Source organism: Solanum stenotomum, chromosome 1 (assembly GCF_019186545.1).
Source record: "Solanum stenotomum isolate F172 chromosome 1, ASM1918654v1, whole genome shotgun sequence".
NCBI lineage: Eukaryota > Viridiplantae > Streptophyta > Magnoliopsida > Solanales > Solanaceae > Solanum > Solanum stenotomum.
In genome coordinates this window covers 39,947,971-39,966,752 of record NC_064282.1, presented here as the reverse complement: position 1 = coordinate 39,966,752, position 18,782 = coordinate 39,947,971, and the positions used below count along the sequence as shown (strand labels likewise).

At 33.5% G+C, this 18,782-nt stretch overlaps 1 protein-coding gene across 1 annotated transcript; it reads right to left on the bottom strand.

Moving 5' to 3' along the window:
• Window positions 1–6,901: 6,901 nt before the first annotated feature.
• On the bottom strand, window positions 6,902–8,065 carry LOC125846932 (F-box protein CPR1-like). Its single transcript, XM_049526639.1, has one exon. The coding sequence runs from the start codon at window positions 8,063–8,065 to the stop codon at window positions 6,902–6,904; it is 1,164 nt and encodes a 387-aa protein (XP_049382596.1).
• Between the last annotated feature and the right edge of the window lie 10,717 nt (window positions 8,066–18,782).

Below are 18,782 nucleotides of genomic sequence, written 5' to 3'. Positions count from 1 at the left end.
CTTTCAAATTCCCAATTAAAAAGTTATGTTATTTCCCATGTTATGATGACAGAAACTAATCAATAAATTAAATTATTGACGAATTTAATTGAATGATTAATTTCTTTTAGAGCACTGCTTAACTTATTTCATGTGTCGGATTCAAAAACTCCCTTGCATGGTTTGACACCAAGAAAACTTATAAGCTTCTCAAAAAGGTATATAATCAATCTCTATATCGAGCCATTGATTCCATCAACTACCCTATTATTTTACCAATATATATTATTATCATCCAATCTACAAAGCATATTGACCCATCTCAGAATCTCACATTTTAATAAATCAAAACGATAAATTAACATATACAGAGCATAATAGTTATATTATGATTAAGAATTTAAGTACATTTAAAACATTAGAGAATATACTTTTGTGAGTCAGACTAAAACAACTATCTCACTTGGTCCCGTTCAATACATATAAAATGCACTAGCACAAGATTTGGAACTATACTGCTCCTATATTCAACATAAATTATATATAATCTTATGCTATAATTGTTCCGATGGTATGTCCAATTTACATCTTAGATTGTGAACAGAAAAACTTTAAACTTATAAGAAACGATGACTTAATCCTCTGTGTATAAGCTAAAACTCTACATACTAAATTATCTACTGTATAAGTAAACATGCACAATAAACGAATATATGTTTTGTTTAAACTTTTATTAAAACTGAATAAATAATTATTTTATAATAAATATTATATCTAAACACATGGTTAATAGTATATATCCCAACATAATTTATATCATAAAATGTTTTTCTTAACTGATATATATTGCCTTAATATTTCACTAAATTTGTAATGAAAGGAGTATTAACAACAAAAACTAAATGATGGTGACAAATATATCAAGTACATGTGAAATGAAATATATCTTGAATATATATAAATGTAAATAACCAAAGTAAATGAACTACCAAAAAATATAATTTTATTTTTACTTGAAAAATTATTCTTGCTTAATTACAATGATAATTTTGATTTTGGTTTATCTTTGAAGTTATTATGTATTATCAAAGGACACATTTTTTATTCCCAAGAAAAAAACATTTCTTTGTTTATTCATTCTTCTCGTGGGGCCTTGAAATTAAGTGTTGGATTTTAAAAGGTGTAAATGAAAAATGAAAAGTTGTGACTCTTGTGAAACGTTGTGACTTTTATAAAAAAATTGACTTTTAATAAGGGTTAAATAAGAATCCTGATATGTGAGGGCACCATATGGGCAGGTTTAATATTTTATATCTATATCTATACTACATTAAAAGCATGAACTCTCAAACTTGAATGTTGAATTACTATAATAACCCAATTAAAAATACTCAATTTATTTTATTTATTAATTTAATTAATTTTATTATATTGAAAGTAGATACCTTTTCAAATTAAAAGATTGTGACTTTTTGAATGAGTTGTTACTTTTTTAAAGGGTTGTGATTTTTTTGATGGGTTGTGACTTTTTCAATAGGCTATGACTTTTCTGAAAGGTTGTGATTTTTTTGAAGGATTGTGACTTTTCTAAAGGGTTGTGCCTTTTCTGATGAATTGTGCCTTTTTCAAAGGGTTGTGACTTTTCCGGTAAGAATTGACTTTTTCGAAAGGTTGTGACTTTTCAGATAAGGCACAATTAACACTTATTCATACTACTATTTGGTAGCTATAAATAGAGGGGTTTCCTCATACTTTTAAACTACAATTTCTTCAAGTTCTCTACTCTTCTTGTTCTTAAAAAATCTCAAGTTTTATTTACAAAAATTGATCAAGCTCAAAAAATAAACGAAATTCGAAGTACCTCATAAGAAAAAGTTGGTGAAAAAATTGTAGCAAATCATTTATCAATTCACACTCGTATTTTTCTTACCATTTTCATGAGTTAACAATGACGAAAAGTTGTGGGAGACAATAATATTAAACATATATGAAAAAAGGCATATGATTTGGGTAACATATTTCTTCTTTGTTTTTTTATTTTTTATTCTTTCCCTCAAACGAAGAAGTTTCTTCCTAATTTTGCTAAAACAATGAGTATCAACGTAGTCCATTGAATTTTTAGTTTTGATATTAAATTCACTATTTCAAATATAGATTTTTACTTTTATTTATTATAAGATAACATAGCCATGATAATAATTTTTTTAATAGATTTGTGTTGGTGGCAAGAGATTTAAATCAATTGTAACACTAGATTGAATATAGCATAAACATATATTTCCGTCTTCCTTCTTCATTAGCTATGTATTGTTCCATATAATTTTTCTTTATGTCACAAGATACACTCCTTACTAGCTATATAAAAATAGATAAGAAAATAGTGATTCATCATAAAATGATCATAAATCAAATTAATGATTCTGCAAATAATACTTTAAATTTTATTCATCTATTAATTTTAATTATTGAAAAATTTATATATTTTATATCATGATACAACTTCTATAAGATACTAGATACTTTCATTAGACAACAACTATATGATATGTATGCGGCAGAAAAAAGGAGAAGACTACAATTCCACAAAGATAAGGTACAAACATAATGAAATGAAATATTTTTCACCATAGGTGATGTTATTCATATATTAAAATCAAATTATTCTACTGAAATATATATAACCATCATTCATGATAACAACCAAGTACATTTTTTTGATAAAATTACCTCTATGATAGCCTTACTCAAATATTAATTGAGTAATAATATTTTGTCAAAGATATGTTACATATAAAGATAAAATATTGAAGTACTTATGGTAATCCTTATTAGTGTCATGCACATACTAAATTTCAAGTATGAATATTTAAGAGAAATTTTATACTTAAATGGTGTACATCATTTATGTTCATAACCTCAAAGAGGAAAGACTATTGGTGACATTTTTTGAATGGATATTTTTTTCTATTTTATTGGAGATTTGTTAAAATTGAGTGAAGTAAGAAATAACATGGAAAAGAAGGAATGCCCTCAAACATGGGAGTGACTTTACCTATGAAAACATGGTGATCATGACATTGGGAGTAGTGAGACAGATGGTGAAGTTTCAATCCCCATGGATAAAGAACTTAAAATGGTCCTGACAGGAAGGAAGTCATCATCAGATTACACAATTACAGATCCAAGCAGCATTACCTAAGAGTTACATGGAGACCCCAAAAGAACACCAAGTAAAATGCAATATAGATGGTGTATGCCAAGGAAATACTGGTCAGAGCTCCTGGTTTTTGTATTAGAGACAATAGGGGTGATTTAATCTATGCTAAAGCTAAAGGAATAGAAATTGCAACAAACATGGAAGCAGAAATAGTTGCAATTCTTTCAGCTCTTAGAGAGTGTCTGAGGAGAAGGTTAAAGAATGTTATAATTGAAACGGATTCACTAAGTGTCAAGAAGATCATTCTAACGACTTGGAGGATTCCTTGGGAAATAATAGAAAACGTGGAGGAAATACGGGAGCTACTTCAAAAGACTAGAACAACAATTACCCATATCTTTAGAGAAGGTAACTGTTTGGTTGACTCCTTGCTAATATAGCCATTGAATCACAAACAGATCATGAATATCAGACTTGGCAAGAACTCCCTCTGGTGGGAAGGAAGATCCTCAATTCTAATAAAGCACAAATTCCTAACTACAGGATCAAGACTCGCAGAATCACTCATAATGATACATTAAACAAAATAGAAAGCGCAGCCACACAAGATACGAGAAGCTAAACAGGAGACACAACAGTTCTAGAAGGACCAAATACAACAAAGCGCCTAATCAGGGTAAGAACACAATACAGATGATTACAATGTATATCAAGGAAATGCAGCTATATTACACATATCCAAATACTAGCCTAGCAAACAAATACTTATCAAGATACGAAGGGGAGGAGGGCTATGGTACAGATCTAGAGGATGTGTACTTAACTAAGGGACACGAAGATTTCGCCAACAAGAAAGCTTCAACAGCTACTCTTCCTTGATCATTAATTACCTGAAGAAAGAAAGAGCTTCAACACAAAATTATAAAAAAAAAAAGGAAATAAGGAAGACAATATTGAGACCTAATGTTCGATCTTGAAGAAGTAGACATGCTTTCCGATGAGCTCACTCAGGCAGCAAAGAAGAAGGGGTCAAATCACTTTCCTAAAAGTGATGATGACCTTAGAGATAATGAACATTTTTTTTAATCTTTTGGGCTGGTTCTTTTAGACTAGACCTATTTTATTTTGTTTTGGTCTGATGTTATGGGCCATGGCTCTGTATTTATCTCCTTATAAAATGAATAAAATGGCCACTAATAGAAAATTCACTTAAAAAAAATATTATTAGAGAAATGTCACTTTCTCCCATATTTAAACTTTGAATGTATTTTAAAATGTATTAATAATATCTGGTCATTTTGATCTCAAAATACAATTAACTCTGTGACAATATGTATTTATAATTTAAAGGCTAAAGTATTCATTACCCTCCTGAACTTGAAGCTTTTTATTCGGTGTACACCTAAACTATATTCCGTTTTAATTACCCCCTCCCCCCCGAACTTGTTTGTTCCTCCATCACGTACACCTTTATTGTCCACCTGGCGTAGAAATTGACAACACACTCTACTAGGCGCGTGAGGAAGTGATTTTTTGCCACATCATAAAGTTATAACAGTTAAAAAAAAATGTAAAATCTCTATTTTTCTTTAAAATTTGGCATATTTTAAACGAAAAATAGGGAAAAATGTAAATGAAAAGTAAAGGAAATAAAGATTAACACTTACTTGGTAAGAATTTCAGACAAATTTGAAATTTAATCGACCAACATCACGTCAAGAAAAACCCAAATTTAGAAGGAGTTCCGCGAAATCAGCCCTTATTCAAAAATAACTTTTAAACAATGAATGTTTGATATTTATTTTTTGCCATATTAATTTATCTAGTTGGCTATTATTTATCTAGGTGGAAATCCACATCACCACTTTTGCCAGCTGTCGCGCGCGTGTAGTCACTATAGGAGCAGGTGGACAAAAAAGGTGTACGTGATGGAGGAATAAACAAGTTCGGGGGGTAATTAAAACGGAATATAGTTTAGGTGTATACCGAATAAAAATCTTCAAGTTTAGGGGGGTAATGAATACTTTAGCCTAATTTAAAAACACTTGTCCTATGTTCATTCAATTATAATTATTTACTAAAAAGATTTAATTTAGTAATATCATTCTATTTTATAACATCATATACTATATATACGATACACATGTGCGTTGCACGTGCCGTGAAACTAGTATATATATATATATATATAATCAAAGGACACATTTTTTATTCCCCATAAAAACAACATTTTTTTAGACTTATTTTCCTTTCCCTAAAAGAGTTTTGTAATGACTAATATTATATTTCTTCATATATATAAATATGATGGTAAATATATATTTTTACTTAGACTAATTTTCTTCTCCCTATAAGATTTTTTTTTTAATAAATGACTAATATTATATTTCTTCAGATATATAAACGTGATAGTAAATGGAATTGTTTTCTTATTCTGATAAGTACTGCTCCTTTTATTAATATTTGAATGAACATTTTTTACATTTTTCTTTTACAACAAATTGCTTCTATATATAATGTGATACGTGATAATTTTATCATATATTTAAATAATAAGTTATTAAATTAATTTTTAACTAATTTTATTTCATCAGCAAATCATGAATCTTATAACATTTTCAGATGGACGAAATAATTTTCATACACTGATGACCTTCTAATCAATTACTATCGTGAATCAAATAATTTAAGGTTCATCATTGATCATAATAAACATATAATGTGGGAAAGCAAATAAAATAATTTTTATTATTTTTCTTCTCTCATATCATGTTTGTGCATCGTTCGGGTACTACATCAGTTAATAATTAAGATTAAGATCATCCTTAAGGTTAAACAAATAAGCCCACAATGAATTATGTATGGTCAGAATTAAATTTTACTTTAATTATTACTCCTCCATCCCATATTAGTTGATCATTTTCTTTTTAAATGCATGCTAAGACATCTTAAATAAAAAGATAATTTTATTAATTCACTCTTTAAAAAACTTCTTGGTAATTTTACAAACTAATTATGTGAACACTTTAAAAAATAATTAATAGCAAGAGTAATATAGAAAAAAACTAATTTATACTTTCTTGATTTAGTAAGGTAAACAACTAATATGAGACAACTATGTTTAGAAAGATAATCAGCTAATATGTGACGGCGGGGTTACTATATTGATTTTTGTTAAACATTATTTGTTTCAGCTCTACCGATTTTATACTTGTTTAAGCATAACATGTCTGGTATAATTATTCCAGTTGAGAACACATTGGATAACACAAACATTATAAAACCGTCTGCGCGTAAATTGGCTTTGTTTTTCCTGAACAAATGTTTCTATTATAACGTGAGATATAAAAGGTTGGTTATTCGAACTGAAAAATTGCTCAAAGTTTAAAGCTATAAGATTAGTGAAGTTTAACTAATCACAAATTATGCGTTTAAGTCCTATACACTCTCCAAATTTTATCTATTGATTAGTTTTCTTACAGTATAGAACCTGAAAAATTGAAAATAAAATATGCTACCTACTACAATAAAAAGACCCGTTGATATGAAAATTGTTCACACTAATCGTGTATATTATTTAAACACTGCAATTATGTATCCATTAGTCAGTGAAAATGAACAGAAAAACAACTCTCTTGACATTGCATTGGTAAAGATTAAAATAAACTTGTATTTCAAAGGGCATGCATTGGAACATAATAGAAATATTTTGTTCAATATTCGATTGTACTTATTGCCAGCTTATGATGAAGAGTTATACCTGCTCTAAAATTTGTGAACTTGTGTGCTGTTTTCGCTTCCTCTAGGAATTGAAGCCAGGCTTTCCTTGTAAACAACAGCTCTCATACTTCTTTCACAACCATGCAAATTTAATTCTTTTATTTCATCGGAATTAAGGTCATAAGATATCAAACATCCACTGTTCCCTTGGAAAAGCAAAAAATTGTCTTTCCAAACTGCCAACGGACATTCCATAGAAAGACTTCTAAGTGTATATTTCTTAATCCAAGACTCATATACATCATAATCCTTCATAATCCAAATTTCGATCAGATCTTCTGTTGGATCAATCACAGGCAATATACTGGGGTAGCAGATCAATGTGAGGGACTTATTTAAGATGATGAGGCTATAAAACGGATCATTGTAATAATGATAAGTATCAGGTATATTCATATTGCGAAAAATTTCAGTACTAATGTCAAAACAAAGAATTATATCTTGATCAATCCAATGAAAAGCTCCCTTGTAGAACATTTGAGAACAAGGCGACCAATACAATTTGGGCAATCCTTGATCCACATGATCCAATTCTCTCCAACAATCAATACCCAATTCATAAACCTCAATTTTTTCATCTACCTCTTCAATGTACCCATAACGATCATCCTTGAGAAATTCAGAAATCCTAACAAATTTGTAGTCATTAACAACTGAGTCGAAACCAAATCCAACAGATCTGATGCATTGATGTAATCCCTGGGGACAATCAAAAGGGCTGGGTGGGAGAAGCCTATAATTCCTAGTTGATGGATTAAATAACACGGTGGTTATATCGTTCATCAAAGCAATCAAACCATGGCAACGACCAACTAGTTGATCTTGAAAAACACTGTATCTGGATGTCATATAAGGCAAATCTAGATCCAAAAAAGTGTGGTTGAGGTAATCATTACCATCATCGGAAAGAAAAGATAAGATAGTTTTATATTGCTCGATATCTTCCTTAAAGGAGTGTTTTAATAGGACAAGTTCATATTTTAATGTTGAGATGCGGTTGAAATGAAGACCCATGAAAGTGGAAGATTGTATGAGAGTGTAATATTCTTTAGAAACGCACTTGTATCGCAAAAGACATTTTACTGAGAGCCTTAAAAGAATAACTATAGCAACATCTTGAGACAATTTCTTCGTTGTTCCATCCATCATCTTGTATTAATTACCTCCTAGTATTCGTTTCACTTTGCAAAATGATGTTTCTATATCAAGTACTCCTTATATACCAATTTATGAAAAGGAATTCGAAGGATAAATTATTTTCTTTATTATGAAGATTTTCTAAAATAGTTTAACTTAAAGTTATAAATAAAATTTATATATTTGAATCCTATACAAAAAAAACTCCAATTTGTCCGCATATCTAATCATCATATTTATTTTGAGAAAATGACATAAATAGTCTCTTAGCTGTAGGAGTAGGTATGGTCCCTTAACCATTCAATTATTGGATTTAGTTCTTCAACTATTCAAAAACTTATCAGATTTGGTCTCTTTACTATATATTTACATATTTTAGTCTCTATACTATACATTTACCGGTTTTAGTTCTTTAAGTATTTAAAAGTTTATCAGGTTTTGTCTCTCTCCATTTTTTATACAAATAAATTATGTTTATATTAATGAAATCTATGTTTTGAGAAATTAAATCCTTTTAGCCATATTTCAGTTGTTTCTCTCTCCCGGCTAGTTTTTCTTCAAATTATCCTTATGCAAAAAATCATAACCTCAACGATTCAAAATAAAATTCACGAGGAAAGAAAATATAAGTCTTAATTTTATTCGACGCAGGATATAATGAAGAATATTATTGCTACTAATGACTTAAATATGCTAAACTTTATTATAAAAAAAAGAAAAAAATTATTACATGTTAAAACCAAAATTTGTACTCCAATGACTTTATTTGTGCGAATTTGTTTAATTTTTCAGAAGTTAAATTTATAAAATAGTTGATTTGCAATTTTTTTTTTTTAAAAAAAATATAAATTTATTATTCTATTCATTTTATTTTACGTAAAGAAATTTGAGTAATAAGATCAAACCACTTAATTTTAATTTTGTATGAAAAATAAAATTAAAAGAAATTGCGCTGATTGTGAACCGTTAACCGCCAAAGAAAGAAACATATCATATTCATATCATTAGCAACAGTTGTATGTTTCATTTTATCCTCCATTGAATAAAATTAGGACTTACATCTTCCTTTCTCAATAATTTCATTATGAATCGTTCAACTTATTGTTATTCTCATAAGAGTACTTTGAAAGAAAAACAAGTAGTATGGATTGAGAAACAACTTAAAAAAAGGTTAAAGATTTAATTTTACGAAGAGTTCTGTTAATATAAACCTAAGATATTTGAATTAAAAAAATAGACAAAGACCAAACCTAAAAAGGTTTTGAATATTAAGAAGACTAAAACTGATAAGTGCATACTTAAGGAACTAAAATCGGTAAGTGTATAGTTAAGGGATAAAACCTGGTAAATTTTTGAATAGTTAAAAGACTAAATGTGGTAAGTGTATAGTTAAGAGACCATTTTAGAACTACTCCTGTAGAGACTATTTATAGTATTTTTTCTATTTATTATACTAGTAAGACGTGGGAACATTTTTAGATACAAGTTGATTGACAATTTTACACAACAAAAATTCATGGATAATTTGACTGTTAAACAAAAAGGATGCCTTATATTATTAAGCTATAAATAATAGGGTATTACAAGTTGGCTTTAGGAAAAACACTCTATTCTCTCTTGTCACGACGGAAGGTACCCCTAGGTGTAACATGGCGTAGATGACCCCGAGAGGCCATACACAAGCCACTTAGAATGCATAGACAAGATATAAGAAACTCGAAAGATATTAAATTGAACATTTCAAAGGCTAAGGGTTTTATCAAAGTAAAGCGGAAGTCTACAAAGTCTCATTTGCCATCTATTACATCAGGAATGACCGGGACGTAACCTTGGCATCACGTACAAAATCTGGAAGTAAGAAAGGACTGAAAGTTATAAAAGTCCAATCCTCGAAACATTAGGACTCACCACAACTCGATATATCTCAGGTGACCTTTAGCCACGAAACTGCGAACCCTTAATGTCGGACACTACTTTTGGGAAAATGTAGACAAGAGTATGCGTTAGTACAATTATGTACCAAGTATGATAGTCATGCATAAAAACGTAAAAATCATGCTAAAAAGTGACATTTTCATGATGTGCAATGACCAAGGTAAAACGTGAGATAGAAAACATAAGTCATAAAACATGGTCAATGCAAGTAGACACATCATAAAACACATGTGATACTACTTGAAGTAACCTTAGTTCATTATAGATTATTTGTGGGAAGTATCCTTAACCGACATGTAAGACCATGTGAGCTATTAACATGGAATCCGGTGTCTCCCACACCGAAAAGGGGCGTCCTACTTGTCAAGATAAGGACCATGAACTTCTAGCTTATGGGGATCCACTAGCTAATGTCTATCTAGACAAATCCTATGTTGACACATAGTTTATGGGACACGAGTAATCTCCACTTGTCCACTCGATACTAAGCTCAACTTCCATGACATAGTTCTTAATCATATTAATCTTATCTTTTAAAGGAACATGGGTAATCGCCTCTTGTCCCTACATCATGTGACATAGGTAATTGCCTCTTGTCTTTCATTAGAAAGCATGGGTAATCACCTCTTGCCTCAACATTAGAATAGCTCCTTAGCATTGGTTCATTTTAGGTGAGAATACCTTTCAACCTTAAAAACCCTTTTTATGTGAGAATATCCTTTCACAATCATACTTTCATGTGTGTATGAGAAATCCTTCCACAACACAACAACAAACAACATCATTGATACTTCACTCTCAAAGCATCCTTAAAATATTTACTTCAATTTCATAAGAACATGCATGCTTTAATAAACTCCCCTTTCATAATTCAAAACCCACATTATATAACCTATAGTTGGAAAAAATGGGGTAGGCATGAATTCATGGGAGATCATCTTATAAACATGAAATTAACTCAATTCATGCATAAAAGATCATAATTCAATAAAATCAATCAACATAAAAAGGAACCCATGACATGGAAGAAAGAACCTAACTCAATTGGGGATTTCTTTCTTCATAAATTGGAGAATTTGGGAACTCCATGGAGGAAAGGGCTCCATAGATGAAAACTATCATACCTCAATGCCAATTGCTTGACTTCAATAGTGAAATTGAAGACTTGACTTGCAAATCCTAGATTTCTTCTTTCAACTTCTAGAGAGAGAAATATTTGAAAGGAAGACTTGTTTTTCTTTTAGAAATTTGAGAGAATGATTTCAATTGGGGAAATTTGGGGTTAAAAACACTCATATTGGCTTCTAGTAGAGGGCAAAACGACATAGTATTAGGCTAGAATAATTAGGAAAAGACCTAAAAGTCCTTAAGAAAATAACTCCCGACACCCATCGACGGTAAGACCTATGGTTCGTTGGTCAGACCACAGACCGTACGAGTTGGCCGTGGACGAGTTCACAGATTTTTCATATTTTGGAGCACGACTAACGGGGCCCACCTACGGACCATGGGTCCATCGACGGGCCGTGGGTCTCGACATCTGATTCCCATTTTACCATAAGTCTGGGACTCACCTACGGGACCACCTACGACTCGTGCATTGGACGACGGACCATCCCGATGAACTGTAGAAAAACACTAAAAACTGGGTCAGCCAACAATGGGTCTACCTACGGTCTATTGGTTAGACCACGGATTGTCGATGGAGTCCATCGGTACTAGCACCAGGTCCTGCATTAAAAATGATATTTTCTACCCTTTTCGAATCTGAGGTGTTACATTATCTCCCCCTAGGAAACATTCATCCTCGAATGAGATTCTAGACATCATAAGGAGGGTAGGAACTTAAACCTAACAACCCAACATGAATGCGATCACATAATGCACATAACATATCCAAGGAGGAAACATCAACTCCAAGCTAAAGCATGTTTAAAACATCATATAATGAAGTTTATATGCAACTCATAATCCAATCCACATAAACATGTAAAAATAAATCAAGTTAGCTCATTTTTCTCAAAATTTAAGCTTTTCATGAATATGCATAATAAGGAAATCATGGGAATATCTAAGACACATTACACCAAATATTACACCATGCGGAACTCAATACCTCGAGATAGAGTAGGAATAGAGGGTAAAATATGAGGATAATGGGACATCATATCGGCCTCTACCTTCCATGTAGCACCCTAAACTAACTAATTCCTCCAAAGGACTTTTACGGAAGCAACTTCTTTGTTTCTCAACTTCCTAACTTGCTTGTCTAAAATCTCAACGGGACTTCCTCATAAGAAAGATTCTCCTTAACTCCAAAACCTTTTAAGTGAACTTTATATGTCGCATCACCAATACATTTCTTCAACAAGGACAGATGGAAAAACTGAATATACAGATGCAAATTCATTAGGCAATTCTAGTTCATAAGTAACCTTACCAACACGCCTCAAAATTTTTATACGGGCCCACATAACGGGGACTAAGCTTCCCTTTCTTACAGAACCTCATTACACCCTTCATGGGTGAAATTTGCAAGTAGACCCAATCATGAACATCACACTCAAGGTCTCTTCTTCTAATATTGGCATAAGACTTTTCTGGACTTTGAGTCATTCTCAACCCTTCTCTAATAACCCAAACTTTCTCTATAACCTCATGCACTGGTTCGGGACCTATCAAAAAAGCTTCTCCCACTTCAAACCAACCTATAGGAGATCTACACCTCCTACCATAAAGAGCCTCAAATGGAGCCATACCAATCCTTGAATAATAGCTATAGTTGTATGCAAACTCAATCAAAGGCAAGTGATCATCCTAATTACCCTTAAAAGTCATTTGAACATGCTCTCAGCATATCCTCTAAAGTTTGGATAGTATGCTCCTCTTTCCCATTGGTTTGTGGATGAGACGCCATACTAAACCTAACACGAGTACCAAGACCCTTATGGAAAGATATCCAAAACTTAGAAGTGATCTGGGTACCACGATCAGAGATTATGGATAGGGGCACTTGATGAAACCTAACCAATTCCTTCGGATACAACTTAGCATAGTCCTCTGCCGAAAAGTAAACCTTATGGGAATTAAACGAGTTGATTTCTTCATCCGATCAACTATAAACCAAATTGAGTCATGTTACCGCCGGGTGCGTGGTACAAAATGAAATTCATATTCAAATATTCCCACTTCCAAGTAGCAATGCTAACATCTTGGGACAAGCCTCCCAGATTTTGATGCTCAAACTTCACTTGTTGACAAATTGGAGACTTAGCCACAAATTCTGTAATATCCTTCATCATCCCATTCCACCAACAGATCTCCCGCAAATAACATACATCTTGATGGCACACGGGTAAATGGAATACCGAGAGTTATAGGGTTCTGACAAAATCTACTCTCTCAAGTCATCTACATTAGGAACACACAAATGACCTTGATATTGAAGCACACCATCTCCCCCTTGGGAGAAAGCCTCTACAAACTTTTTAAGCACCGCTTCCCTCAATTCCATCAATGTCGGGTCAAGACCTTTCTTGGCTTTAACATCTGCCACAAAAGATGGTTCTAAACCATTTTGAACCATAACACCACCTTTGGTAAAGTCCACCAACTGAACACCCAACCAAACCAATCTATGAACATCTCGAGCCAACTCTTTTTTATCATCCTCTATATGAGCAACACTACCTATAGATAATCGACTTAGAGTATCCGCCACCACATTCACCTTACCGGGGTGATAGAGAACACTCATATCACAGTCCTTCAACAATTCAAGCAATTATCTTTGGCAAAGATTTAGATCTTTCTAGTTAAACACATACTGCAAACGCTTCTAGTCGGTAAAGACATCTACATGAACACTATACAAATAATGCCTCCAAATCTTAAGAGCAAACACAATTGTAGCTAGTTCGAGGTCATGGGTAGGATAATTATTCTTATGAATCTTAAGTTGCCTTGAGGCATAGGCAATAAATTTTCCATTCCGCATAAGGACACATCCTAAGCTAATTCTCAAGGCATCAAAATAAAAAACAAAACTATCAGTTGCATCCCGAGTTGGTACATGAGGCAATAGAGAAAGTTCAACTTATTAGAGAAAGAAAATGACTCAAAGACGGGAAAAGCCATATGCCGATGTAAGAAGAAGAGACCTTGAGTTTGATGTTCACGATTGGGTTTGCTTGAACATCTCATCCATGAAGGATGTAATGAGGCTTGGTAAGAAATGGAAGCTTAGTCCTCAATATGTAGGCCCATATCAGATTTTGAGACGTGTTGATAAGGTTGCTTACGAACTAGCTTTGCCTAATTAGTTGGCATCGGTGCATCTAGTTTTTCATGTCTCTAAGCTGAAGAAATGTGTTGGTGATCCGACATCCATAGTTTCCTTAGAAGGTTTGGGAGTTAAGGAATCTTTCTTATAAGGAAGTTTCGATTAAGATTTTAGACCGAAAAGTCAAGGAGTTGAGACATAAGGAAGGTAAAGAATGAAATCTAAAATATTTTTTTATGAATATATTAAGTATTTATGTTTGACTAAAGTACAAATAATTAGTACCCACGTACCCGGCCCGCTGCTTCCCACCCCTACAAAAGCTCTAATCCGCCCTCCCTGTAAACACTATAACCTGCTTAACACTGCAACTGCCCCTTCCTATTGCCATTCCTAATTGTTGATATAATCCTTACTATGGCTACGACCATGGGTGGTTCGCCCATGTCGGAGGAGAACCCATGTCCTAATTAATAACTTCTATCACATTCTCCAATTAAAGAGACGACAATAATCTTTTGCATAACAAGTACCCAACAAGAGGCATACCTATTCACCTTTAATTAATGGTCAATTACACATGTATATTCAATACGTAGATAATAGTTTGCTATGTATAATCCAACTACAATTTGGGCTCAATCTCAGAATGACTAGATGAATATAAATTACCTTAAGATGTGTTTTATCTCATTAGAAGTTCCTATGTTCATAGAATTTATGCATGAAAATGTATTGGGGGGGGTGGGGGGTGGTGGTGTAAATTTTTGGAATAAATTGAACTTGATTCCTGAATGGTTACTTAATCTCTACAAGTTCACAATCCCAAATCTTAAAACATGGTTTTGTAACAGGTAATTGGAGAATCTTAGGAGTGTGCTAGTTTTAGATCGTTCAATATCAACCTTAAATGAGTGTTTTAATATAAAAGTTGATATTTTCCTTAATGGATCAATATAAATCACCTTAAAATGTGTTTTATCTCACTAGAAGTTCGTATGTTCATAGAATTTATGCATGAAAGTTAATTGAGGGGTGGGGTACTCGAGTAAAAAATTGAACACGATTCCGTAATGATTACTTAATCACTTCAAGTTCACAAACGAGAATCTTAAAACATTGTTTTATAACAAGTAACTGAAGACTCTTAGGAGTGTGCTAGTTTTATATTGCTCAATATCTTCCTCAAATATCTATTTTAATAGGACAAGTTCATATTTCCTATCAAGATGTGGTAGAAATGAAGATCAATGAAAGTGGAAGATTGTATAAGAGTGTAACATTCTTTAGAGACACATTTGTATCACAGAAGAGATTTTATTTGTAGCCTTAAGAGAATATAAATAGTAACATCTTGAGACAATTTGAAAAATGCGAATGACATTAATTTGTTGCTTTCTCCGCAATCACATAATGTATTGTCAAATTGCTATATCCTTATGGTGCAAGGAATAGTGATGCTTCCATATTGTCTTTCTTTACAACTATGTTACTAGAAATTATTGCATTATAAATCTGTGATACCTCTGCCATTTCAAAGTTCATGCTCCATATCTTCATAATGAAGTCCTTCATGAATTTAGTATATCTAGGCATCTCCATAAAGGCATCAAACAATGGATTAATGCTCACCGAGAGATTTTTGAATATAGACAATAATTTCATGAACTTTACGTCCTCAACTTTCATCTTAATCCATTGAGGAAAAGGTGGGTAACTTCAATTGGCAACATGACATTATTCAGCGGTGTAGCATCATCCCCCACTTTTAAATGACAATCACTCCCGAGATTTTCATCACTAGCTTGGATTTCAACCACTTTGTGCTAATCATATTTTACCTAAACCGAAAATTCTTCATCATTGGTCGCTTTTTCTTTGCCTTAATTTTCATTCACCGCATCATTTCTCTCTACATCGCTCTCTACTGTTCTCACGCCCCAAACTCGAGGGGCGCAACTGGCTCCTAATGCCAAAACTCAAGCCCGAGCTGACCCTACTGAACCATTTGCTACTAGTGCATGGCAGCCACATGCAATCAAGAAAACAAACAAGTATATCTCGGCTTAAAACTAAGCCCTCGGTCGGCAAGACCCCTGTAAACTGATCTATAAAAAAAACAACTACTCCCAGGAGATCATATAAATGAATAACCAACTAGAATAGAAGTCCTGATTGGGCCGTCGAGGCCACCATGATATCTATACCAAAACTAAAAGCAGGTATATATCAATACAATACATCAAACAACTCACAAGCTTCAGAAAACCAACAACATAGGCCAGTATGGCCATAACGTAGCTATACACCCAACACACTAGTCTGCAAGCCTCTAAGAGTAGTAAATATTAGCGGGACAGGTCCCCAGCCTATCCATAAAGATATAAACAACAAATTCTAACAAACCTCCCAACTCTGACAGCTCCAGAGGAAAGGGACTAGCCAATCGGATAAAAGTCAATCCCGGTGCTGAGGAGGTCTACTCGGTTGTCTATCAGAACCTGCATGCATGAATGCAGCACCACCAAGGAAATGGGGTGTCAGTACAAAATAATGTACAGAGTATGAAAGGCAATAGACTATGAGGAGGTATCCTGATATACTGGAATAATCTGATAAATAAATCAAGGATAAGATAAGTGTACTGACCTGCTCCTAAATCTAAAATTATCAAAAATAATAAAACAACAACCTAACCAAGACCCCATAAGCTTGGCAGGTACAAACAACACACAAGACCACCTACTCAGGCCCCCAAAGCCTGGAAGGTGCCAATCAACCTATATACCCCTATCGGTAGTCCCCTAGTCCCGTAGGCAGTCACATAGCCCTTTTAGGCATTAATATAGCCCCGTAGGTAGCACATAGCTCTCTTAGGCATCAACATAGCTTATAGACAACTCATAGTCCTCTGAAGTAACAACATGGCCCTGTAGGAAGCACATAACCTTCTTAGGCGTCAATATTGCCCTGTAGGCAACTCATAGCCCTTTTAGGCATCTATATAGCCTTGTAGGCAGAACATAGCCCTTCTAGGCATAGATCACATTCCTGCAGCTAACCACAGTAGCCCCAAGGGCAACAATAACAATCTAATCGCTATAAGCGAGCAATTTAGTTATAAGCAACCTATACAAATAGACTCTAAGTCGTGTACAACATAGGGACGCTACTAACTGAATAATAATCCCAACAAGGGAGGATTATATCAACTCGAGCAACCAACAATCAACAATAATGTCTACAAGTGTAAGAAGGATAACAACCCAATTACATTGCTCCTAAGCTTTAAGGAAACATGGCGTAAGTAGGGAATAGCCTTAACATACTTTTCCAATGAACGCTCGAAAGACCGTAGTTCCTTCACGAAAGTTGTTCCTTATGTCCTAAGCTTCGCATACACTATATATACACAATTGGTACACACGTTAGTTAACCAACTGTAAACCTTGAAGAAACACCAATAACTACAAATTTATATCTTCAAAAACCAGCTCCAAATGCCTCTAATATAAGGGGAAAATGATTGCCACGTGTAGGGATTGCGTTCCTAGGCACGAGAGCAATGTTTAATGGTAGACATCGTCAAAAACTAACCTTCACGTTAGTTCTCTCTGGTTTGAAACTGAAATGAAATGTTTTCATGGCTTAAAACGTTAAATAAGCCGACATACCATATTTTTAACCCGACCTTGATCCGGCACGGATTCTGCCCCGGCAGTCCCTAGTAAAACCCTCATAACTTTTTACTCTGATATCGGTTTGATATGCGGTTTTGTGCATTGCAAACTAGACTCGTAGGCCTTCGATTTAATGGGTGATAGGACTTCTAACTATTTATATATTGGCAGAAAACATCCAAGACATTTGACCCAAATTTTAGAGAAATCTTTAAAAAGGAACTTAAGATAACTTTCGCCAACATTTAATTTGTCACTTACTTAACTTCAAAACTTGAGATACAACCCTTGAACACTTAAAATATGACATACCATATCATTTTTAATTTATTAGTCACTCTCCTTGTCTTTCCACGAAGGCCAACATGAAAACAACATAAGGAACTCAACACAACAATCACAACTATAAGGAACTATCAGTTACCCGTGCATTCACCCAGATTAGCTCCTTTATCCTTGTTAGCTTGAAGAACATAGAAACAGTTTCTCTTTGGAGCATTGGGATTCGGGCCATCAAGAGAAGCTTGTTTGGCCTCCCTTCCTTTTGTCGTACGAGTAGGGCAATCTTTCACTAGGTGATCACTCTTTCCACAACCATAGCACCCACTAGTACCGGCTAGGCACTTCCCAGGATGCTTCTTCCCACAATTATGGCAAGTAGGTTTAGAAAATGGAGGTCCACTACCTCTCTCTTGGTTACCCCTAGGAGTGCTTGAAGAATCTTGATTTGCAGCTCTCCTTTTGAACCTAGGTTGATCTTGCTCATCGGACCTAACTCTCTTCAACTCCCTAATTTTCCTCTTAAGTTTGGACTCTTTAATAGATTGAGCAT